Source organism: Mauremys mutica, chromosome 6 (assembly GCF_020497125.1).
Source record: "Mauremys mutica isolate MM-2020 ecotype Southern chromosome 6, ASM2049712v1, whole genome shotgun sequence".
Taxonomy (NCBI): domain Eukaryota; kingdom Metazoa; phylum Chordata; order Testudines; family Geoemydidae; genus Mauremys; species Mauremys mutica.
Window position 1 is genome coordinate 49,835,301 of NC_059077.1, and position 26,686 is coordinate 49,861,986.

The window sequence follows — 26,686 nt, forward strand, 5'->3', positions numbered from 1 at the left end:
AGTTAATATGTAGAAGTATTTTGTACAGCAAGAATGTTAATTAGATTTGTAGGTATCAGAGGGGTAGCCGTGTTAGTTTGGATCTGTAAAAGCAGCAAAGAGTCCTGTGGCACCTTATAGACTAACAGAAGTATTGAAGCATGAGCTTTCGTGGGTGAATACCCACTTCGTCAGATGCATGTCAATTTGTAGGCATTAGATTTGTAGGCATAAAGTATCAAACATTTTAAAATGAAGCAATACAATGCATAGTCCAAGAAAGTTTTTATTTCTGAATTTGTTGGCCAGTAACATTAACTGTTTTGAAAGGAAAAATAAAAAGACATTTTCCCAGAGAGCTCTTTTGAAGTACAGTATTAGTTTGCTATGTTTCTGGATACTCAAGCATGAAAAAAACAAACATTGTTTGGATTGCTTCACCATCTGGTTAAAACTGTGGCTTGGAATAGTAGGGAATATTAGGAACTAGTATGTTTAAATGGGTAGTTCCATAGATGAGGTGGGGCTGTACAAGAATATCATTGTTATATCAAACATTTAAAAAAAAAGTTTGGAATTCTGTAAAAACAACAGATTAAATGTGAATCTCTTAACATAAGGAGACATGCAGTAGTTTTATCAAATAATTCTTTAATTGTTGGGATGCATAATTTACATGTGACAGAGGCAACAGAAGGGTTTTTATTTGTTTCTAAAAATCTTCTGGAAAAGAAAACCTGTAACCACATAACTTAAACTGCTTTTTGGAGCTCAAATTTAAACATATGACCACATTTTGGGGACCAGAGACAAAACACACACAGCACAGGTCAGGGCATGTGAAATGGTCACAAAGTTCACCTTTGTAATCTTCTGATCTTGGATTGCTGCATACCAAACCAATTGCTTGGCATAGGTTAGAGCAAATGGCAGCCAAAAATGTGACCCATTCTCAACTGCTCAGTCTTACTTATATTTGTATTTTGTAGCTAGAAAAATGAATCTAAGCATTCAGAACTGCATGATAGCATCAGCTTGGCTATACCTATGGCCTGCTTGTATAACAGTTAACTGGTGTCAAATAGTCACTTCTTCTCTGAGACACAGAGCAATTTGCATTCAGTGCAACTTAGGCATCTGTAGCCACTGAAAGGTATTTTTCTAACAAGAATTCAGTGACTTCTGTACATCTTCCAGTTTCTGTTATTGCCACCTTGCTCATTCTGATTACGCAGCTTAGCTTTTCAAAATGCCTATACTGATGGTGACAACTCTCAAATGCTGGCAAAAAATTTTATGTCACTAAGTATAAATATGCCTTTCAGGCATGCTATCAAAATAAGTTACTAGATAGTTTTTTAAAGACTAAAGCTTGCAGAAATATGGAATAAACCCAAAATGCAAGCATTAATATGCAGCAGTTAATTTAATGACAGTAGCTCTTCTTACCCTTTAGAACATTGGCACTTACAAGGCTGCTCAAACAGTTAAATGAATGGCTAGATTACATAAAATCTTCAGTTTAGAAAGGGTTTATGCACTAAACAGCTCATTAACAAATACTCATCTGTACAGCCATTAGAATTCCTTTGTGGCACAGTATTGAAAATATTTGGAGAACTTCACCTTCTAAAAATTCCCATGTAGTTTATACATACTGGTTTGAGCTCACAACACCCAACTTTGTGTATTCTAATCAGGTAGTTAGATACAAAGCTACATGATTTGCAATGATGATGACCCTTAATTGTAGAAATAGTTTATTTTTAAATTTGATAAGACCTGCATCGATTATTACTGCATATTTGTATAAGAAGTTTTTTTAAAAAGTATTAAAATTGCAGATGTAATTTAAACCAGTAGTAGTATGATTAGTGTACATAAATGTGTTGGCCATGAAATACACAGGAATTTATTAAATGAATTAATAGTGAAGTGAATGCATTTCTGTAATCATTCTATGATGTGGATTTTTTTTTATTCCTATCAGAGTTCGTCTTCCTTTTCTAGTAATGTCTTTTTAAGCACACAGAAAGAGACCTCTCAAACTGATGTATATTTATTAACTTTGTTTTCAATTGCATGGCTTAAAAATAACCACTTTGAAATCCAATATACAATGCACGTAAATGACCTTTGCAGAATTTATAACATCAGTGTCAATACTACTAACTTAACATTACGTAATCAAAATATAGGTCTTCAATTCCAGAATTACATGTTGTTAAACTGTACACCATGGTCCACTAACAGACAAAAAAAAAAGGAAACGCTTGCCAAAAGTTTGGCCCATCCAATACATGCAACAGAGAGACAGAGGGGTCATGCTTTTCATCTTTTTTGCTGCCCAAAGTTCGTTAAGCCATTAACTTGATAGCAAGATATTCTTGACATTCTTCAAATTGCTACTGTGCGAACAGAATGCTGAAGGCCATCACTATACAGCACACAGCCACATATGGACTCTTCCGTTCACCTGGGGGAAAGAATTAAAGTGAATTACTGACCAGATGTCACCACAGGAGCAGGCAGACATTATATCTAACTAATTCTGGCTTAATATAATGTATTATATAATGACTACAATCCTGTTTAAATTAGTAAAATAGAAAATTATGTTCAGTAGTTACTCTTGAAAGTATTGTAAGAATGTGAATGCAGCTACTTTAGGATGTTGAAGGAAGGTGCAAGAGAGGGTGGAGAAGGGGAATATTGTAAGTGAAAGATATAGAGGCAGATTTGCTGTTGCATCCAAGGTCCCCTTGGCAAAAGAGGGAGGAGAGAGGAGGGCATCAAGAAGCCAGTTATGGTTTCCCAAATCTCTGCTTAGCTCTGTCTCAGCACAGTTGAGCTTAAAGCAGCTCCCCAGCTGCTCTATATCCGGTGAGAACAGATGTAGCTCATCAGTGCTTGGCCATGCTCCCTCCCATTACACCCTCTACACCAGTGTTTCTCAATCTGTGGGTCAGGACCCAAAATTGGGTCACCAGACTGTTTCAAAGGGCCATGTGGCAGCGCCTATCGCACAGGGCTGGCTGGGCTTACCTCCCTGCTCCAGGCACTGCAACCTCTGGTGTCCCAGCACCACTCAGGTTTGGCCCAGTCATCATGATGCAAGGAATCTGGGTAGGCCAAATCTGAGTGAGTGACACTGCAACCTCATGAACCAGGTCACAACTCTACTTTCACACATTTGGTCCAGTCCGGGGGTCAAGGCCAAAACTGAGCGGTGCAGCAACCCTAGAGGTTGCAATGCCCACAGCAGAGAGCCAAGCCCAGCCAGCCCCATAGCACAAGAACTGCAGAAGCTGCCCCTGTGGGGTGAATGATGGGCAGGACTCAACCCCCTCCCCCCCCGGAGGGGGGCAGGATCTGACTAAACCACCCCCACGGTATGCTGTAACCAGAGCAGGGCGAGTGCAGCAGGGCTCAGGACAGTGACGCCAGGCGGTGTGGGACAGCGGGGTTCGGGGAGGGTGCACCACCTACACCCCCGACTCACCTCAGCAGGCTGTTGAGTCTGTCTGGGTTGGGGGGGTGGCAACCAAAAAATCTGGAGACGCATGTGACCCCAGGTGCCTCTCCCTCCCATGCATTGCCTCTGGTAGGGGGCTCAAATATCCTTGCTTTCCCCAGGTACCAAAATGCCTAGTTACGGCTCTGCCCCGGGGCCTCCACCTGCAGACTAATTACAGGGTTGCGACAGGCCATAAACATTTACAAATGGGTCCTGAGCCAAGGTTGGGAACTGTTCTGCACCCAGGCTAGGAGTGGTGTAGGAGCCAGCTCTCAGAGGACGTTTGCAGCTAACTCGATATGCCCAGATTCCAGCTCCTTTGTGCTGCTAGAAAGGCATAATATAGCCAGAAGGTGGAGAGAATCTGGCCCACACATTTTTAGTTCAAAATGATGAACACAATTAAAAATACAAAGAGTGACCAGAGATATCTATTGCAGAAACATTTCTTCCAACTATTGCTACTGTTCTAATTATGTCAAAGGTTTCTATAACCCTGAACTATTTGTTTGCACTACTTCAAATAAACAACAATCACAGCTCTATATGAAGTTACATTCATTCAATGAACAAATTTCTTTGTGGTTTCATTGCGGTGTAGATCAAGGAAGACTTTTCTTCCCCCTCTGATCCAGAATTAAGTTATGGAATCTCCATCACTGGAGAGTTTTAAGAACAGGTTAGACAGAAATCAGTCAGGAATGGTCTAGTTATTACTTAGTCCTGCCTTAAGTGCAGGGGACTGGACTAGATGACCTACTTAGGTCTCTTCCGGTCCTACACTTCTTTGATTTTATGTCATTGGGGCCTCTCAAAGCATGAGAAAGTTGGATATGAAAAAAAGAGTGGAATATGAACAGGCAAAGGATCACTATATACTTTAGCCACACCCCAACCTTTTATAGGGTGGTTATATTTATATCCTCCAACAAAGGGAGCAGTGGTGCATTTGTTTTCTGCTCTTCATCCACTCAGCACCACCCCATCTAGCTCATTGACAGTTCTCTCTCTGCTATCTGCTGAAAAAGAGCTTCCTACATGAGAGTGCGTGGTCAAACTAGAGAGAGAGAGGACTCTGGGAATACAGTAACAAAACAAGAATGATCTTTGAGAGAAGATTGTCATTTTTAATCATTTTGGAGTGTAAAGGCACAGAGTTGACACTGTTTGTTGTTAATGGAGCCCAATTAAATTTCCTTTGCTATTAAGGACATTATTGAAAGTGAAGGTGATGTCCCACCTTCGTGCAGCCACTGAGTGGCCTGTGCTCCCCACTGCCATGCTGGAGCCTCTGCATTTATTTATTGACAAATAAAACTTGCAGAATTTTAAAATATTGTGCACAGAATTTTTTGGCACAGAATGCCCTCAGGAGTATCATATACAGATCCTCCAATTTTGAGTAACACATCTTGCCATTGCAAAAGAAAAATAAAATACTCAGTGACACCTCCAATAAGTAATGGGGGCTACCACAATGGCATTACAAGACTTCATCATCATCTGGCACTCAATAACTGAGTGAATTAATGTCTGGACTTTCATGTGTTTAAAATTCATTTATGAGGAAGTACACTTTCTCCAGGTCAGAGTATTACAATTTTTATATGAGTTTTACTTTCCTGCTCTTAATTTTCTTGAAAGAGAGATCACCATGTGGCATGTTTAAACAGCTTTTAGCACAACTTTGTAAATACGTAACCACTTGCCTGTTTTCAAGGCTTTTATATATATGAATATGAAAAGGTTGCTTACACCTACTCTGCAAGTTAGTTAAAAGGGGAATGCACACTAGATTTGTTCAAGCCTACGTTTTGGTGGAAGTATTTGTGCATATCTTCTAACATTTTATTTGATAATAGTTCATAAACATCTCCAAAGCCATTTTCCTACACTGAGTATGTCATGACATCATGTTGGGGGGGGGGGGGGAGGAGGGAGAAGAGGGGAAGAACAGCGGAAATGCCAAGATGCAACCTACCATGCCAGGAAACAATCCACGGGAAGGAAATCAAACCAAACCACACAGTGAACTTGCTGAAATGTTTTAATAACTTATTTTTCTCAGACAAAAGAAATATAAAATCTTGTATGAGACCAAAAAACCAATGTCTGAGCCCACACTGGTACATACAGATAGATGCACATCTGTATCATAACCCCATACTTTATCTTTCATGTGCTCTGGGGAGTGGTCCCACATCTTTAGTATGAAGGTGTGAAAACTTCTGATGGGTGATTATGTTGATGAAGTGATCCCTATGCACAACATCAGGAGTCCCTTGCAGTTGGAGGCATAGTGTATGATAAGCTCTGTAGCTTTGGCACAAGAAAATAAATTCTTGGATAGAATCAGAGAACTTTTCTTGGCACTGAAGATGAAGCTGTGTGCATGGAGAAGATTCAGTCTCGGAGACATGGCCCTGTGTGCTGCTGACTGCAATGGAGCACTGATCAGGATGTCATCTAGGAAAGGATACGGGTGAGTTCTGTGAAACCTGAGTCTGGCTGTTATCACCACCAAACTCTTTGTAAAAAAAACCTGAGGGCTGTGTGGGGCCAAACAAGAATGTCCAGTACTGATAATATTTCCTGCTGCAGGCAAGCCTCAGAAGTCTGTGATTGCACAGTCTGCTGAGGATATGGAGATATGCGTCTGCTAGATCTACTGAAATGAAGAAGTCCTCCTGAGATAGGGATGTCTCAATAGAGGTCAAAGTCTCCATCCAAAATTTAATTTTCTTCATCTACTTATTGAGCCCTTTGAGGTTGAGAATACCTCCTGATATCCCTCATGCACTTCTGTACAATGAAGATGATGGAGTAGAACTCGAAGAAACTTTCTTCTGAGAGTACACTCACTATATCTCTTCCATATGTGGAAGATGAGATATTTTGTTCTGGATCAGACTGTGTTTTAGGGGTTGTTGGAAATAGGTGACTGGATAACAAATGAATGAGGTGGTGACTCAGTCTGAAGGGATATCCCCTGGCTCATTATTTCCCTAACCCACTTGTCTGTGGTCAATGAAAACCATTTCTCTGGGAAATGGGAAATCCTGCCTTGCTTCAGCATAAGGCAGAAGCCTATGTGACCTTTGTCATAAAGTGGATTAGGGTGGCAGATCCCTCTGGACTTTCCCTTTGGATCTTGATTCTACTGTTTTTTCCTTGGGGAATCTGTTGTCCCTTTTCTGGTACCTCTGGAGGAAGAGGAGCGAAAAGAGAGCTTCTCTCTGAAGCACTGTCTATATTCTAGTCTGAGGGTCCTTAGTGGGGAAGGGAGACACTGTTTGGATTTTGCTGCATTGTCAGTCAACACCTTATCCAGCTTTTCACCAAAAAGGAGGAAGCCTGTAAACGTGGCCAACCACCATATCTACTTAGAACGAGTATCTACCTTCCAGGGACACAGCCATTGGTGATGCCTGGCTACTGCAGTGAAAGCCATGTCTTGGTCTAAGAACCTCACTGCACCTATTGAGGCATCAACTTCAAATGCTGTTACTAGGGAGACTTTCTTTAAAGTGGAGTCAAAGTCAGGATGATCTCTCTCATTAAGGGCTTTGAGATCTTCCAGCCAGGAAATAGATGCTCCTGCAAAGCAAGTAACTGCCAGGGAGGCTCGGAGGGTGGAGGAGGAGGCGGCTTCAGAACCCTTTTTTGAGAGTGGATTCCATCTTTCTATCCGTGGGTTCTGTAGGGTAAGATTCCTCTTCTGAGGGGATAACCGTATCCCTAGTGAGGGATGCTACAGTAGCATCAACCTTCGGAGTTTCAGCAATAGAGCCCTTTGGTTCTTGAATGTTATAGAGTCTGAGGTCACTTTTGTTTGCCCTAAACTTGCCATTATCAGGGTTATTCCACTCATTCTTAATCACTTCCTCGAAGGAAGACTGAAGAGGTATTGCAGCCTCAAGGGAGGAATTTACTGAGGCTTATCATCAGCGGCCTGTTCAGGTATCAGACCCAGACAGCTCACCTTCATCAGAGGAGGGGAGGGAGAATTTTAACCTTTTACATTTTAAAAAAAGGTTTTTAGCACACTTTGGGAGCGCAGAAGCTCCGCTGTAGCTTTAATGAGGGCTTTCACAGTTAGTGACCTCTCAAGAGGTATGTCTCAAAATCCTCCCCCACTGGGTCCCATTCCCCCAGCAAGTCAGGAATTTGTTGTCAGAGCCCTCCTGATCGGCTTGGGAGGGAGAGAGACTGATGAAAAGCTCTGTTTCTTTGTCCAGGGCACTCAAGATCCACTATAAGACTTGAAGAAAGGGAGGGAACTGGTGGCCCCCCCAAACCTAACTTCTTTGTACTGCAGGGGACCTTTAGGAGTTACTCCTTGAACTGAGTGGTCCAGATCCATCTTGCTTCTGGAGCCTCTCCCTGCTTTGTTCTGCAGTTCCTAGTCCATTTTTGTTTCGCTGGAGTTGTGGCTGCCCTGGTGGGTAGGAGACTCCACCTGCCTGTCTGACTCGGAGCCCCATGACCTAACGGAGTTAAGGATGAAGGCCAGGTACAGGCTGAGCACAACTCACCATTTGCTGAGCATGGAAAAGCTGCCTCATATATACAGCAATGTTTGGATTTGACCTGGTAATTTCTTGGCTGTTCTGCCATGCCTATAAGGTGAAGAAGAGCCTGCAGGTAGATGTTGCAGTGGGGGCTCAGAAAGGGTTATACCCCAACGGGTTAACCGACCCAGGCAAAAGGAATGTCGAGGTGGGAGAACACTGCTCCCCATTGCCCAAAAAACTGGGCAGAGAAGTTAAAATAGGAGTAAGGGTGAGAGCAAAAAGAAATCACCACTGTCCAGTACCAGGTTTACCATGGCGCCAGTGATGCCATGCCCAGAGTCAGAAGGGGACCCGGCTAGCCCAATCCCCTGGTGGGCTGCTGCCTCTGCCTCTTCCCCAAAGCTCCAGCCCCTGCTCTGCCCCCACCCCACCTCTTCCCACCCCAGCCCCGTCCCTGCTCACCAGGAACCGCTCTGCACCTCTTGGGCTGGTGGCCATCATGGCATCCACCTGTAGGGTTTCAGGCTCCACTCCGGCCACAGCAGCCATCAAGTGGCTGTTTAGGGGGAGGAACAAGCCCTGACCCAGGGAGGAGATGCGGCGCTGAAGCCCCTAGCTGCACTACTGGCAGAAGCTGCAGGGCTGAATCCCTGAAGCTGGCCTGAGTCCCTCTCTCTCCCGTTCCCCCCCTATGTGGAGCTGACTCTCACTCTCAGGCTGTGGAGAAATTCAGCCCAAATCTCCCAAGCTTGGTATGGTCATTTCCCCCCATCGTGACACAGCCATGACTGGATTTAGCCTAGGAGGCAGGGTCAGCATTAGCCGCATTTGGCAGGTCAGATCTAGGGCACCCAGAGGTAAAGTGACTTTCCCAAGACTAAGCAGGGAGTCTGTGACAGAGCAGAGACCCAAACCCAGAACACCTGGCCCCCAGGCCTGTCCCTTAACCACTAGGCAACCCTTCCTACCCCAAGGAGGGGGAGCCTCCTCTGCACTTTGAGTGCATGGGTGGGCCAGGCATCAGACCGAGCCACCAGGAGGGGGAGTAGAGGGAGAGATGGGAAAAAGGACATAGGTGGGAAGCAAGAACGGGGAAATATCAGGAAAAGGAGCAAGGACTTAAAGAAGAAACAAGAGAGGGGGAAAGGGGCAGGGAGAGGGGAAAGACTCTTCACTGCTTGTCCCTTGCAGCTGCCACCTTTCCACTGCCCTCTGTGGCCTGCAGCTCCCAAAGAAGCCCCAAGCAGGTGTGAAGCAGAGTGAATGTAATGACTTTAAATTGGGCTGTTAGTAAAGAGAGTTTGTAGCTGAGTGTAATTTTAATACACTAATTCATGATAATGTAATTATGTAGTTCATGACTATTTAAATGACGACATTAAGATACCAACGATAGACACACAATCAATAAGTAGAATATGAAAAGTGCATAAATATGCTGAAAATTGCCAGTTGGAGGAAGCTGAGCCCCCCTCCCCTCCAACACACACACACCTTGCCCTTAAGGCAGGAGGGGGCAGAAAGGAGTGAGTAGGAGGCCCTCAGGGGAGGAGACCTAGGGGGAGGGGGCAGAGCGGGGGCAGGAAGGGGTGGGGTGGAGTGGGGCTGGGGCCTTGGGAAGGAGGGTGGAGCCGGGATGGGGCACCCACTGGCAAACCCAAAAGTCAGCATCTATGATGGGATGGGGGAAGCAGGGCCCCAGCATGTGGATCCCCTTGGCAGCAGCTGGGGTTCCCCCGTTAAGCAGGCTCATCAAACCCTCAGCCTGACAAGCCCCACCTCCCCTGCATCTGTACCACCCTAATGAGCCCCCCCAGACACCCTCCTCACTGAGCCCCAACCACCTACACACACAACCCCCTGCTGAGCTCCAACCACTTTCACTTGGTCCCCCATGCAGACTCCCATTGCCCCTGCACCTGGAACCTCCCTGTGCATCCAGATCCCCCACTGAGCTGCCTGCACCCAGACTGCCCCACACAGAACCCTCTTACCCCCATCTGTATTCCCCCCCCCACTAAGTCCCTCTGCACTTGGATCCTGCTGCCAGGCTGAGCCTCCCAGCCCACATCTGGTGTGCCTGGCGCAAAAGGAGCGGGGCCCCAGGGTGTTTCTGTGGCAGGCATGGCTCTTGTGCTGTGTCAGGTTCAGCCTCACTGTCAAGTCCCTGTCCCAGGGGGGTGGGGGAGGCTGCAGGGAATTCTCCCACCTCAGTGGCCTGTGCTCCTCACTGCCATGGTGGAGCTTCCACATTTATTTATTGTAAAAAAAAAAAAAAAGTGCAGAATTTTAAAATATTATGCACAGAATTTGATGCAGAATTCCCTCAGGAATATGGGGCGCTGTGCAGCTGTGATGGTGGGACTGTGAAGGGGGTGCTGGACAGTAGGAGACCTGTGGGCAGGGGAGCTGTGCAGGGGGTATGATGTGCAGGGTGCTGTGCAGTTGTGGTGGGAGGTCAGCAGGAGGGACCTCTGGGTGAGGGGGTGCTGGGCATAAGGGCAGGGCACTGGGCAGGAGGGCAGTATGGAAGGGGCACGCTGGCAGCCCGGGGAATGTGCGGGCCAGTGTGAGTCTAGCAGTTGTGGGTTTGTAAACAGTGCCCTTGTGCTGGGCTGAGTGTGGCCACTCTCCCTGCACTGCGCCTCATTGCCCCCAACTGGCCCCTGGCTCTGCGGACCCCATCACATGCTCTATTTCCCCAATGGGGGCCCACAGATATGTTTGGCGCCGGGCCCACAAAAAGTTAATCTGGCCCTGCCACTGTCTGCTGCTGTGGAGGCAGAGAAACTGCAGAAACTAGGAGCAAAGTGGGTGTGGCCAGACTGTTCCACCTCCATGAGCTGCAGAGAGAGGAGAGCAATCCACAGGTTCAGAATTGTGGGAAACACTGGGCTACAGAAAAATATTTCAGCTAAATATTTTAATGATTCAAGTTTTGATTGCAAGTGTTCCACTGTGTTGAATTAGAAAAGAAAATTGTTTGCAGTCTCCTACACTGAGTTTCCTGATGTCAGTGTCACATATGACCTCTCATTTGGGCAAGATAGACAACACCAGCACTTTGTTTATAGTGAGAAATACTTCTTACCATTTAAATAACTAGACCGAGAAAAATTGAAACAATTAGTTTTCATTTAAACTTGAGGTGGCAACTAGCAAGAGCTACACAAATAAGTATATGTTGGCTATACATATATTGTACAATCTAAACTATAGCATTTCATGTTTCTTTTAAATATTTTATTCACAGAAGAAAAGTATACCTGATTGTTCTTTACTTGTCACACCCACACAGAACTGCCACTGAGCTGTATCATTTCCCCAAAAGATATTTGAAATATAAAGTTAACCACAACTGGCATCATGGAAGGCTAAATTAATTATGACTTCAATTAAAGTGAAAATTCCCCTCTAGGTCACAGCTCACCAACCTCTTTATACTTGCCATTTGGCACCAATGGCTTTTCAAGAATAGCTGAAAAGGGTAGAGAAGCTAACCAAGGACAATGGAAAGGTTATTTATGATGAAATAGAACTTTACTACATGAAAAATTCCAGGTCCCTTTATTATTATTGAGAAATTACTCCCCAAAGCCAGACTTTACACTTAGAATTTCTAATGGGCAATAACTCTTAACATAGGTAATTTTTGCACACATTTATTATAAATCAAAAGAAATAATATGTAATAATGTAATATAAAGAATTAATAAGGCCTAGTCCAAAAGATTTTGTAAATTTAACAATGTAGATATTAATAAGCACTGTGAAGGGGGTGCTGGACAGCAACAAGTCCACTTAGCACTACAGAAACCTGCAATCACAAAACCAGTCCTCCAAAATCCTACAGGATCTCATACCATCCTGCATTTTAAGTTGATATGCGAGTATAAATTTTTCATGTCTATACACAGACATATAATCACTGAAATAATATTGTGCATTATGGAAAGAGTTTGAGCTAGCTATCAGAGCCAAGGAGAAAAAACACACTTACCAATCCTGGCACACTTCCAGAATATTCCCAATAATCTGTATAGATATATAGAAAGTTGTTAAAGTTCTACATTTAATATATGATAATTTAAAAATAATTTAAATGATCTTTGATGCATGATTCACTATTCAAATTTTTTCTCCGTACTGAAGCAGTGTATTAGAGCACTAACTTTTCACCTCTGAAGACTTGATCAAATTAAAACATTTGAACTCATTCTTTTCTTGCCCTCCCAAAACACCAACACAAATGGTAATCTCTGCCAACAAAGGGCTAGGGCAGAAATAGCGCTCTGCCAACCTGTTAGGGGAAACTTACAGTATTTGCTCACATGCCCATCTCCTAATGGTTTTTTTATATCTATTTTTTTTCCAATGTTTATGTTCTTTACTCTGCATTCCTCTCATTTAGGCAATAAAAGTAGAGAAAGTATCTTTCTGAGGTGCATAAATAACAATGCTACACCTTTTGTGTTGCAAACACAAGAGAAGAAAGTTTACATTTAACCAAATCTGTTTTCGTTGGAAATTAATTGATCATGGAAACATTACTATTGATGTCATGTTTTCCAAAAAACTTATTTGAAAATCTAGATATGGGGCCAAATTTTACCTTGACAGAGTTCCTTCAAGTTAAGCCTTTTTCAGGCTTTTCCTTTACGAAACTGATTTAACAATATGTCCAGATGCATGTTCAGAAGAATGGCAGAGTATCGGTGACACACAATTTAAAAGCTTTGGCACCCCAAGAAAGATAGATATCACTTGAAACTGATGAGAGGAAGAATGTACTGTACTCAGTTGAAATGATAGTTATTTGTTACTAAAAAGTTTGCAGATGAAAACAAATTGCTTCATTTTTAGAGGCGTAAAAATCCTGAAGTGGGTGATGGGATGGAATCTTTTCCATCCCATCATCCCAAATGGTATCAGAAAGACCACTGTACAGGAAGGATACAGCACATGGGATTACTCAAGATACTTCTGAGTAAGAAAAGGTTATTAAAAGTTTGTTTTGCTGCATTAGCTAGGTACAGTTCAATACTATTTTGGCAAAGAGAAAATCCAGCAGCAAATACGAGGGGCCTCTTACAGGCTACGGGGGTATATCATATCACTTTGCTGTATCATCTCTCATACATCAAAGACGAGATTGTCTTTAAAGTAACAGTGACTCAACAGATCCAAATTTTCTTTCTTAGTACAGAAATGTAGCTAATAAATAATACTGCTGATCATTTCTCAAGAGCAGTGAACAGGAAATAGTAATATTTTGCTGGTCCTAATTTGGAGCAGGCATAATGAGGTACATACTTTTCTGTGGTAAGATGAAATATCACTAGAATTCATTTTATCCAGTATGTCTAGACATTCCCAACTAAGCTTGGAATATTCTAGCACAAAGGGACAGGGGTTTTACAGTATGTTGAGTTTTTGTAAATATCTAACTTTCAGGAAACTAAGTGTTGGCCTGGAAGCAATGAAATTTCATTTTCTGGTACAAAGTATTCAATATATATAACAAAAATAAAATGGCACTTCCAACATCTATGTAAATACAAACCTACAGATCAAACGCTTAAGTCATCCACTGTGACAGCACCCTTTGAAAACATTTCTGGTGTATAAGGCAGTTCTATTGTACTTGAGAGAGATTTGCTTCAAGAGTAAACATAGTAGCTCCAGATTAAAGGAAGTATTACATGCCAAAAACAGCACTAGAATTTTAATCAGTAAAATAAATATTCTAACTTCTTACTGTGTACACTCTGTGTAAGACTATTGTCTTATCCTCCATTAGCAGAAACTTAGATAAAAAAAATCTTTCAGTAAATCTTCATGTCTTTCCTTCTTTATTAATGTCAAGAAAAATCCCTCATGACAATGGTAATGGTATGATTTTGTGTAAGGACAGACAAATGTTTTCATACTAGTTTTCCAAATGGAAAAGGCTAATGTATCTTCTTATATAGACATTCAAGTACAAGTTAAAAGAAAACCCCAGTGTGATAAGAGCTATTCTAGCCACATCACAGAGTAAATCATTCTTAAGGATTTTACAAATGCAATCCTCTTAGTAAGAAATTATTTAAAAATTGGTCCGTTCTGAAAAGTAAATGTAGAAACAGCAGGATAATATATATTTATTGTTCTTAATGGCTTCCAGATCAAATTGGCTGTATTTTCAAGCAAAAAGATGGTATTTTAAATGACAGGCTGCAAACTCAACATGGGATCTGAATATCAAACTCTATTCTTCCTGGCTCAAACACCATTGATGAATGGGTTGCATATGTGTAAACGAGTGCTCAATTTAGCCCAGCAATTGGTACCTCATTTACCATTCTGTTGAGAAGCAACTGGAACAGAATCCAGCTCAGTGTCCCACAACAGTTGGCCCAGCAATATTAACAGAAATAAGTAATAAATACGAATAGAAATACTGAAATGACTTGGAGTACACAGATGGAGAAAATTTGTTAAATAGGTTAGTGCCCTTTTCAAACTGTCATTTTTCAGAATAGAACCAGACTTTAAGACTCAAAGTGGATAATACATGTTGGCTGCCTAATGAGGCAACGGAGGACAACAATAGCAAAATCCAATTAAAACAACAAGAATCCATTTGTATGTTTGGAGAGTAGAAAATTTCCAGAGTTGTTCTAAGCAATGTTCCCTCTAATTTATTCCATCCAGGTGTGGAATGAATTTGTTACGTGCACCAATATTGAGGTAATGTGCAGAGTGCACCACCAGTAGAAACAAAAAACCTAGATCTAATTTATTTATTTATTTATTTATTTAAAGATACCATAGGGATAATTGCTCCAGCCAGGACAGGTTAGGCATTTTAAAACTCACTACTCAAAGAATTAAATTTAAGCATAAGAGATAAATAAAATGATGAAATGCATAGACCAGTCAAAAAACTAAAATAACAGCACTTTGCAAGAATAAAACTACAGAGAATGTGTGTGTATTGCAGGAAGTACCAAAAAGTAACAGCAACACCACCACAAGTTTGTGTTGGAAGGTGTGTATGTGAGACTGTGTGTGTGTGTGTTTGTGTGTGAGAGTGAGTGACAGAGAGAGACAGAGAGCGTGTGTGTGAGCGCAAGACAGTATGTGTGCACGTGCATGCAAGACAGAGACTGCGTGTGTGAGAGAGACAGAGTGTGTGTGCGCTAGGTGCTGGAGAAGTGCATGAAAGACCATGCACTGTCTCTTTAAGCACAGGCGCACTCACCAGTCTGAAGGCTCATTCAGACTGCAGCGGCTTCAAGCAGCTGTAACTCCCAAGCCCTGTCCTCCCACTCCTGTTCTGCGGAGATGGGGTACATGGGTTGGGGAGGGGGACACCCTGATGTCAGTGCCCCTTCCCCCCCCCCACTGTGCACAGCACCAGGAGGGTCCTGGGAGCAGCTGGCCAAGGGCTCCAAGGCAGAGGGCAGGAGCAGTGTGGCAGCACAGCAGCATGGGGAGGGGCACCTGAACACAAGTCGCCGGACGTGCGCGGCTCTACTAATCAAGTGTGTGGCATTTGACTGACTCTTGTACAGCCATGCAGGTGTGCAGCTTAGAGGCAACACTAGTTCTAAGGCAAGTTCCTTATCTTTGAAAGATTAAAACAGCATCATGAGAGTCTATTCACTTCTATGGAGATAATAAGGCTTTGTTCGATATTTCTAAAAATATTTAGAAAATTCATTTTAATCTGAATTCCTAGTTAACTGTTTAACTCTCTGTGGTACTATTTTCCTTCACACTTGTACTCTCAAGGACTTAATTTAATAGAACTATAATAAAAAGGTTCCCCCCCTTTCTTTCCATCCCCACCTTAAACACACAGACATTGTACATGCACATCTGTGAGAATAAATGGAAGTAGAAAAATTGGTAGATGACCAAATAAGTCTTTTTCTATAGCTCAGTTGTTAGAGTTTAAGTTAATAAGCACCTGTTTAGGTCGAAAGTTAAAAATCTACAGAATAGCTCTACAGGCAAGATTTGCTAGGGTTTGTTTATATATATATATATATATATATATATATACACATACACACACACACACACAGACACACACACACACACACACAGAGAGAGAGAAATCTTGACTATAAAATTCCATGGTCACTTGCAAATGCCATTTTATCCTCTTCATTTTATGAGATGCCCATTTATGTCAGCAGCATTTTTAATTGTAAGATGAGAAAAATCTTCTGTAAGGATGAACAAACTACAACACTGTTGACTTATATTCTGAAGTATGTAAAGATGATGTAAAATGCTTAGTACCAAAATTTCAATCTATCTTAAACAACTTGTGTGAATACACAAATGATATACACAGTTTGTTACAAAGTGAGCAATCTATAAATTTTTTTTTTAAAAGCAACTAGACTTATTAACATACCCAGTTTTATTTTTGTCCAGTAAGCTGGGAGCCAAGGATCTGATATAAGCACAGGTACATATGAGCAGCAAGACTACTGTCAGTAGGCTCTGAAAGTTGAAGATTGCAGACTAAAAAAGAAAGTTAAAAAAAATTACACTTTTGCATTACAAGCCATTTCAAAGTCTCCCACTGCCCCTTCTAAACACACGCACAACAGAGAGCAAGTAGACAATACTCATTTAAAAATGGGTGCTCTTCTAAACAAGGCTGGTTCACTGGGGTTGTGTCAGCCATATGCAATGTACAATGCCTAAGTGATCTCAAGATTTTTAGTTTCTAACTCAGCATTTATTCACACATTTGGTATGGAGGGTGGAAGGGTGTACCTTACTTCTTTGCTCCAACACCTGGTCCCGAGCTGATTCAGAGAAACCCCTAAATCGCATCCTCAGATTTAAAGAATACAGATACTGTCTTGTCTCAGCCAAAAAGTAAATGAAACTGTGATTTGCATCAGTAGGTGATGAACGAGGGGAAAAAGACTGACTGACAAAGCAGTCATAGCCCCAGAATAAAAGGCACAAATTATGTGGAGGGGCGTCAAAAAGAGGATTTGCCACTAAGAAAAACAGAACCATTCAGCCATTCAAATTTTCATATATTATTTTATCAAGATCAGCAGTCTACATAAAAAAGATCTTCTGCAGAATAGATACAATTCATTTACATTAATCCGATCATTTAAAAAAACATACACAATCCAAAAGCATTACTCAGTTGTCTTTTAATGTCATATCAGTGTTAAACAGTTACCATTTTCAAATGATCTTTTAATCTCAAACTCAAAGGTGGCGTTAATATAAATAACATTTCTCAAGGTATTAATTGTATAGTAAATATTGCACAAATAAGGCACAGTATTTTAATTAAGATACTGGGATGTAAAAATCTAACACTTGGTCAGGATTTTAATTAACTGCCTAAAGGGCATAAGAACCTGCAATGATTCTTGAGAATCTGTTCTTGTCTCTGGGAAATATTTATTTAAAAACCATTTACTATAGGTTAAAAAAATAAACAAACAATGAAATATAAAATTACCAAGTTTATTAGTCTGACTTACATTGATAAAACACAGCAAATTCATCTTATGCACTTAATTTTTCAGTATGTTGTCTGGACATTGTGTTATCTATTCACAAACCAGAGACTGGGATTACCATTGCCGGCATGAGAAATATAGCACCCTTTCTGAAACTGCAGATGTTATAGAGGAGAGCGAACCTTCACTTATGACTTTCTATATTTCCATAAGCAAGTACATTATCTATACTGATGTGAATTTGCTCTTAGTGCCAAGCCACTATGTTTCAATTAATAAAACACTAGCAACCTCTGTGGTGCATTTTTCTTTGTAGTGGGCTCACTAGGAAGTTACGTTTTCTAACAAGACATTTGTCAGCCTCTTGCTTGTGATTCATAGTGTCATAGATTCAAATTATTTAATTTGATTCTTTTTACTATGTGCAAATGTTTCAGCTATCTAAGACTGTAGTTTTATTGCTTCTTACTTAATATTGCTCAGCTAGTATTTGGATTAACTCAACAGCATATGCTGTTACACTGAAGATAATTGTGGGAAGTATATTAGACAACTGCTTATTGCTAACTGCTTTATTTTCTCTATGCTTTAACTTCTTACTTATTCTCAACTCCAGAAAGGACAAAACAAGTAGAGAATTAAGTTTTTCCTTCCTTCTGGGGTTTTAGGTTCCTGAAAGATTGCTGTCTGAATACCTGTTTTTCCCTCCTGTTAGACCCAGGAGGCTTCATTATAAAAGACTAGTTAATACTGTGTACACTAGTTTCAATTATTTTGGCAATTTATTTCAAAATACCCATTAGTAAGTATGTCTGTAACAATACAGACAACAGAAATGGGTTTTTTTGACAAACAGATTCCTTACAAGGCATATTTAATACAGAACTTTAACAGAAATGTATTTCCAGCACTACTTGGAAGCAGTGCAAAGGCTTGAGGGAGTCAGGGGTAAAGGAGGAGTTGAGGGAGAGGGAAGTAACTGCTGGGCGGAGCCTGGGAGTGAACCTGGAGGGTTGCTGGGTACGGATTGGAAGAGTATAGAACGGTGGGGTGCGGGGGAGGGTGGTTGGCGGGGTTGGCAGTGCAAGGATTGTTAGGGAGTTGGTGAGTCTTCTCATGCAGACCCTGGCTGACCCCAGCCTCTCCATCCAGTCAGGCACATCTGCCCCTTTCCCCCATCCCCATGTTTCCCTGCACCCCCACACCGATTCAGCCCTTGGTTCAATCTTGTCCTCCACTAGCTCCTGTGCCCCCAACCCAGTCTGCCCCCCCACTAGCCCTTCTGAACCCCAGTCTGTGGGACTCCCATCAACTACATGTATCCCATTCTGTCCATCCCTCCCCCACATATCTCATGCCTCCTCACCTGATCCTACAGGCAGGGCACTGTGAGGAAGGCAGCCTCTTCCCTTCCCTTCCCTCTCCCTGGCTGGCTGCCCCAGCCCTGAACTGGCTGCCCTCTCTTCTGGTGCCACATCAGCCCCTGGTGGGCGTAAGTTGTAATTGCAGTGCCTCCCCAGCAGAATGTATTATTCTGTGGGGGGGGGGGGCGGGAGGGAAATCTGCGAGAGACATTAATTCTGTGCATGCGCAGAATTCCCCCAGGAGTATACAAAGACATACATGTTCTACCTCTGCTCAATTCTCATCTCTGCCAGGCTAAGGGAGAAAGATCAGGAATCAAACCCTTCTGAACTAAGTGGAATGAAAAAAATGTTCATGTTGTACAATAACAACGAGGAGTCCGGTGGCATCTTAAAGACTAACATTTATTTGGGCATAAACTCCTCGTTTTTGTGGATTTAGATTAACACTGCTACCCATCTGACTTAGCTAGAGAGCAAGGCAGGGGTGCTTTAGTTACAAATGAAATGATTCAAAAGGTCAATAACCTTTTATGATAATTTTTTGAGGTTTTAGGTATTATCAGTAGATAGGCATTTGACAGTATCTATAGAATTTGTACAAATGACAAGAGGAAAAACTTACCACACCCAAAAAAGAAGACAAGGCTGAAACATGAATTAGAAGTTCAGAATGAAAACTATGTTGAGAGACCCATTTTAAAAATGTAGAGTAGAAGAAATCTTGTCCAAAAAAAAATTTTTTTTTATTAAATTCTGAAACTTGACATTTTTGCCATTCATCACTACCCCCAACCATGATAAACATTTAAGTCCTTGCTGTTGTCCGTAGCTACCAGTATGGTGCTCCGCTTTTGTTCAATGATGATAAGTCGGCTGCGTGCGACTCTGTGTGCTGTCCCGGCTCTGCGCAGATAGCTGACATAGCAAATCCCGAGACACCCCCCAAAGACCACAGACTCTAATAAGGTACAAAGGAACCTGAGCCAGGTTTATTGTCAAACGAAGCACAGTAATAGTTTCCTGTAGACTCTACAAGACATACTACTAATTTGTGCCCCCTGGCAATGGACTGGCTCAGTCAGTGGCGGGACTTTCCACTGCCCCCTAGGCCAGACAAAGATGTGCACTCTGGGACCTACTTTTATATAGTTAGAGGACAGATTACCCATCCCTAATGACATATTGAAGTACAGCCCCTTGGCTCATTAGGGTTCTGTCTCCTTCTTTGATCATATTGTTTCAAACAGATCTATCCATCATGCTGTCCTTTTGACCCTGTCTTTAAGATGCACCTGCCTGTTCCTTGTTATGTCTGTGGAGTGTCCTCCTTTCGGCATGTCCAGGTGCCATCTTGGCACAAGTTCCTCTTATTAGCACTTATATGTGAATGCTCCTGCTTCTAACAACCCTCTTCTTGCCAACTTCTGTGAGTGGGGCCCGCCTCTGGCTCACAGCCCAGCTTTTGCTTAGCAATGCCTGGAGGTTAACTTTGGTTCAGGCTTCAGGCCTCAGACTGGGACTCTGACACAAGAGTTTATGTTTCAGGGCCTCATCTTACTACACTTGCTACAAACTCTATTATTATTATTAAGGTTACCACAAATGAACACTAAGGCTAATCCTGACCCTGCAAGAGTAGAAGGACCTGGATTCAGCAGAAAGCAAAAATCTGAAAGCCAAGGCACAGAGCTGTGTGAGGTTACCTGTGATTCTCCACAGAATAGCTTTTAGGTCAAGCTAGGTGCATCCTCAGGTACGTACTAATCATTCACATGTTTAGAGGAGAGATACCAGGACTGGGGTAGATTGGAAAGGGGCCATTCCAGCAGGGTGGATCGGTTGATGCTCTACAGTTTGGAAGGAGGATTCCTTTCTGCAGTCCCTGCGGAATCCCTATGCATCAAGCCCAGGTATTCAGATTTGGTTCATTGTCCACAATTTATCCTAGTTTACATTTATATTGCTCATAACATTTTAATTGCCATAATCAATGAAGAGGTGCAGTAGCTCATATTGAGGCCTCAGATGTGGAACTTTTAAATTGTTCCCCATGTTAATAGCTTAAGGCACCAATATGATTAAATACTACAAAAATTCCATTTTAAAAAAGGCTTTGAGTTATAAATACATACATGGCTTAAAATGATAAATACCTACATTTTAAAAACATTATTGTACAATTTAAAAGTCGTAACTCTTCTTAAAAACTGAAAATGAAAATTCATCCCTGGACTGAGGCGAAGGTTCAGGTTTCAGCTCTGAAGGAATTTTTATGGCTAAGACAAAATAATAGAAAAGGGAATTTTAAATCCAAGTGCTGACACTGGTATAATTAAAAGCTACTATAACAAAACACGACTTGGGATTCCTTTTGCAAAAAGCTTAACTATATATTTTTAATATTGCGCTTATTACATACATTGGAATTATTAAATCTAATTGGCTGAATTGGGGTCACGTGACCTAAATACTGCCCTACCTTTAAAACTTCACATGCAAGTAACTGGCTTATATAGGGTCACATGAGCCTGTGTCCTATTATAAAGAAAGCTCAGAAGGGAAGAAAGGGTGCTGTAATATTACTCCTAGGCCTTGTCTACAACGCAGGATTGAGGGCACACTCTTACCTGATGGCGAGCCATGGATATAGCTGCATTGGCAGACAAGGAATTTGCTTTGGTAGAGCTTATCCTGATTTTAAACAAGGAAAAGCTCAACCAGTGCACATTGTGGCTTTCCTTGTCTGTGCTCCGGTTTTATACATCTGTGGCTGGTAAGCATTTACAGGAATTGGAGCAAATTCACAATACAGAGAGGGCCCCACTATCTATATTCCCATGTACTACGCTAAATTATTCCCCTCTCCTTGTGGTTGTCTATAAATATTTGTGGACTGTTCTCACATCATCTAGGGCAGGGGTCGGCAACCTTTCAGGAGTGGTGCCGAGTCTTAATTTATTCACTCTGATTTAAGGTTTTGCGTGCCAGTAATACATTTTAATGTTTTCAGAAGGTCTCTTTCTACAAGTCTATAATATATAACTAAACTATTGTTGTATATAAAGTAAATAAGGTTTTTTAAACATTTAAGAAGCTTCATTTAAAATTAAATTAAAATGCAGAGCCCCCCGGATCGGTGGCCAGGACCCAGGCAGTGTGAGTGCCACTGAAAGTCTTCACGTGCCATAGGTTGCCTACCCATGATCTAGGGCAATGACGCTGTTAACGCTTTGGGTGAAATTTGCAAGAGCAAGGCTTTTTCCAGTGGCTAGCCCACAGCTGTAGAATGCTTTCCTTGGAAATCAAAATGATCAAAAATCTTAACCTTTTATGAGCTACATGCAAGACAGCTGTCTTTGGAGTAACTTTCTCAAAACAACAGCCTGAAAAATGGCCTAGCATTACTTCCCTGAACATATAAGTAATACAATAATAGTTAAGAAATCCATAGCATACCCCACAAGGAAAACATACAGAAAGAAATTCTTTCAAACTGATTGTCTGCTTTAGGCAAATCTGTTTGTACTCAGGTGCTACAGTACTGAGTGAGACATCAGAGATAACTATTGTATATATTCATCTGGGTAAGATAAAATACATTGTAATTAAATGTTTCAAATATATTCATATCAGAGTCCTTATCTAAACACCATGGCAGCCAGCCCTGAGGACACTGGGGCACACCAAAGCCCCAAGACAGAACAAGGGATCCTGATGCACATAAGAGTCTCCAAAGGACCAGCTGCCTCAGCTGAACTAGAAAAAGCTCCCACTGGCCGGAAATGGCAGCCACTGGGAGCTGCGGGCAGCTGTGCAAATGTAAACAAACGGTTTAGTGGCCTGCCAGCGGATTACCCTGAAAGGCTGCAGGTTGCCCACCGCTGCACTAAGGGAAGGCGTACGTCAAGTTAGGTGAGATGGTGTTATCTGCTGGGTGCCCCATCTACTCTAATGTGCCAATTATTGTAACCTATGGTGAAGCTGAACCAGTTGCCTTCCAGACCTCCCCAGATACCAAAACCTCCTAATTCCCCTGACTTTTACAATGTAGTTGTGCATTATCAATACCAAATGGCGTATAAAAAACTGAAAAGGTGGAGATATTAAATTCTGATTTTTGCACTAGCAAAGTAAACAACACGGGGGTACTCTGTGGATGCAATTACTCAATTTCGTATTTAATTTAATGAAAATCTAATTTTTATAAATTTTTTGGAAGTTGATGAAAAATTTCCACCAGAATGCTGAAGAATCAAAGGATCTTATTGGAAAATTTAGATTCAGACCAGCTTAACACAGAACACCTTAGGCCTCAATAATAACACAGACATTCTTTTGCTGTAACTTGCTGTGAATGCTTCTCCACTGTAAGCAGCACCCTAATGGGTAAAGTAACAATATTATTTCAAGAAAACGTTCAATGTCCACTCTTTGGAAATAGGGGTGAAATCTGTCCCTACTGAAGTCAATGGGAGTCATGTAATTGATTTCAGTGGGGCCAGGCTTTTACCCTATGAGTTAGGGGGTCAGTCTCACAGTTAGGTCCTCTGTCAAAGACAGGCCACTGCAGTGCCATCAAGCCAATTTTCCCAAAAATCACTATGACTTGCCAAACTACCAACAATTTGTTAAACAGACATAACTACAAAAATGGATTGTTGCATAGAAATTTTATAAGACCATTTTTGTAATAAAAAGACAGAGTTAAGGCTTATGCCTAAATGACAAAGGGTACAAAGAAAACCTTGTGTGTGTGTTGGATCACTTTCTATGATACTATTATTTTATCTTGAGAAAAGCTAAAAGGGAAGGATGATAGTGATGGTTTGAACAAAACTGATAAATCCCAGTTTCTGTATGAGTGATTAGACCTTATATTGGATGTTTTTCCTGGCCAATATTAGCTATCTAATCAAACAGCAGCTGTTAAAATGTACACACAAGTCCTAAAAAATCCACATTAAAATGTGTATGACTCAGAAGTACAATTCACAGTCCCAATCGTATAAAAAGGTGAAATCAACCCACATAAAATTTTAATAAACAGAACCCTTTGTGAAAGGGCTGAAAAAGGATCCATGTTATTCAGAGCTCTCCATTGGGAAGAGGGACTTTCTGAAAGGGGAAAAAAAGTAGTCAGTTTTAAAAATAACAGTAAACTTCCAATGTTCTACTCCTAAAACTGTAATAGGAAATGAATATATAGAAACTATTCCCATTATGAGAATAAAGAAAAATTATTAAAATCACTGCTAGAAATAATGAATAAATATGTGCACAGAATTCTACATTTCTCTAATCTACTCTGAAAAACATGTGGGAGGAACTTTTTTTCCCTTTCCCATACAGCAGCTTTTTCACAAAGATGAATAACAAATATCTATATCTATACACAGATGCATTTGTGTGTGAAACGACCCAAATATCAATAATACAAGGGGAATTCAATTCAACTAATTTCAAATTGATTTTTTTCTCCACCTGAGCTCCCGCAAAGTTACATCAGTAAGGTCTACTTTCACATAATAATGCATTGTTAGAGGTCATGTTACAGCTATTGAACAATGTCTCCAGCGGGACTATAGACCCAGCACATATTATAGCACGATGCTATTTTGCTAATTGATTTAAAATATTTATATTCATTGGGTATATGATGCATTCAGAGAAGGAATGGAGACAGATTGGACAGTGTGATTTTTTGGGGAGCAGAAATTAATAAATTTGAAGAGTTATTAATGTTCTGAATACCCTTGCTTTCGGAATATTTTACTCCCAAAGATAATTTTCCGAATTTGTTTAAAAATAGGATTCCTCTTTAAGTGACCATTTCATTTTGAATGCCTATTGGAAAGCATGCTACTGCAGAACAGAAAATAATAATGAAGAAGGGATTAATATATTTCAAGTAGGGAAGTATTCAGAGAAAAGTCCTCTTCTAAGAAATTGGGGTCAATGGGTTAACATATAAGCTTTGTATTCTGGTTACTCATGTAAATTTTATGTGGGCAGGTCTACACTATGGGGCTAACTTGACCTAAGTTACGGAACTCGAGCCGCGATCGGCCGAACCTGCGGACGCGGCAGGTAAACAAACCGGCCCAGCCTGCCAGGGGCTTTCCATGCACAAGCAGCGGAACAAGTTTGGGAACCACTGATGTAAAGAGATCTTTCTTCCAATTGCACCAACACACAGCCTAACTATTAAGCCAAAAGTAATTTTAGGTGCGCTTCACATTTTTTAAGGGAAAAAATGATTTACATGCCTCAAGAATTAGGTTAAGAAACTTTCAATTTTAATTAAGGATGAATATATTGACCTTGCATTATGGCATCTAGTTCTTCTTAAATATTAAAGACATTTCCTTTAACATGTGAAACATGAAAATAATAAAATGTTCTTGTCAGGATGCACCATACTGGTCCAAGAAGTTATGAAAAAAAAAATTGGATCCAGTGATTGTGTAAAATAGAGAGTTCCAAAGAATTGTCAGTATTTTCCAAAACTACTGCTACTTTTGAATTCATCACAAGTTGCATAAATATTAAATACACCCCAATTTCAGAAATACACACCATTTTTATGACCACAGGCAAATAATGATGACTTTCACACTTGCCACTGAAAAACCTTCTCACTACATCCCTGGAGGAAGGGGGATCTTCCCAGAATTAAAGACTACAATGTGTACCAAGTGCCACAGACAAAGCCTCACCCATTCTGTGTTAAGGCCCTTGATTTTTAAACCAGAGTTGTGCAGAATTCTGTGGCAAACTGGACATTTTGTAGCAGTTTAAAGTAAATTTTAAAAACGTGAAGTATTTATTGAACATATGAAAATGAGCAAGTTCAGTATTTCCATGAAAACAAGGAGTACAGAATTCCTTGGACTTGATCCTGCCTGTATCCCCACCTGATCTGCACAGCACCATCAGCACAAAGCAGATTCAACATCTGGTTAGGGATTCCCGTGGCATAAGGGAACTCCTATGAAGTACTACTGGGGACATGGCCTAACTGTGCTGTGTTTTGACAATTCTTGGAATAGCCCTATGGAACCACTGTATGTGTGTGTAATTTAGAGCAGCCCCGAGGATCCTCTAAAACAGGCCGAGGGCCAGAATGGCCTCTAGCAGCCCTGAGGATTAGGGGAGCATAAAGGTGTCTCAAAATACCTGCATTATCCTGATCCCAAGAGCACCAAGGATCACTCTGGCATGACTGAGAAGCTGGAGCCTTGTGTTATTTATTCTGATATTGCATTGATTCTACACTGCATCCAAACAGAGGTTTTCAGTTTACAACAGTTTTTTGTATCAACAATATATGGCTGCAATGCAGAAGTTGTCAGGGAGAAGCACTGGAAAGATTTGGTGGTTTGGATATTTAGCACCTTGGAGGCAGGTGAGACATCTGGCAATGGAATAGGACGCCCCTCTTCTTTCACGCCCCTGTTGTGAACAGGGTAGAAATTTGAAATTTTTTGGTGGGTTTGAACCCCAAGATTCCCACATCAGCAACTCAAGTCAGTAGCCGACCCGTGGCCCCTCCACATCTACGTTTATTACTGCAGCTAATAACAATGATCAAGCACATTAACTGACTGCTTTTGCTAAAACGTTAAATAGTGAAATTGTTAATATTGGCATTTAAAAGGCAATAATTAATAAGACTTAAAAGTCAATAGTCCTACTTAGATGGATGGGAGCAGTTCCCACTCACAGAACTACTGTTTAAAGCTATCTGCAGTTTCAGGAAGACCATAATGAATTAAGTTTACACTCAAATCATATTTGGAATGTCCTTTCCCC

At 41.3% G+C, this 26,686-nt stretch overlaps 1 protein-coding gene across 3 annotated transcripts in view; it reads right to left on the reverse strand.

The window, feature by feature from the left end:
* Positions 1-247: 247 nt before the first annotated feature.
* The window catches only part of TMEM167A (transmembrane protein 167A), a 28,885-nt gene continuing 2,446 nt past the window's right edge, over positions 248-26,686 (reverse strand). For all 3 annotated transcript variants that reach the window (XM_045020692.1, XM_045020690.1, XM_045020691.1), the window contains 3 exons: positions 16,424-16,533; positions 12,011-12,045; positions 248-2,455 (listed from right to left, as the gene is read on the reverse strand). In XM_045020692.1, the coding sequence (XP_044876627.1) occupies positions 2,385-2,455; positions 12,011-12,045; positions 16,424-16,533 (216 nt within the window). In that variant the 3' untranslated portion in view covers positions 248-2,384. The remainder of the gene's footprint in view (positions 2,456-12,010; positions 12,046-16,423; positions 16,534-26,686) is intronic.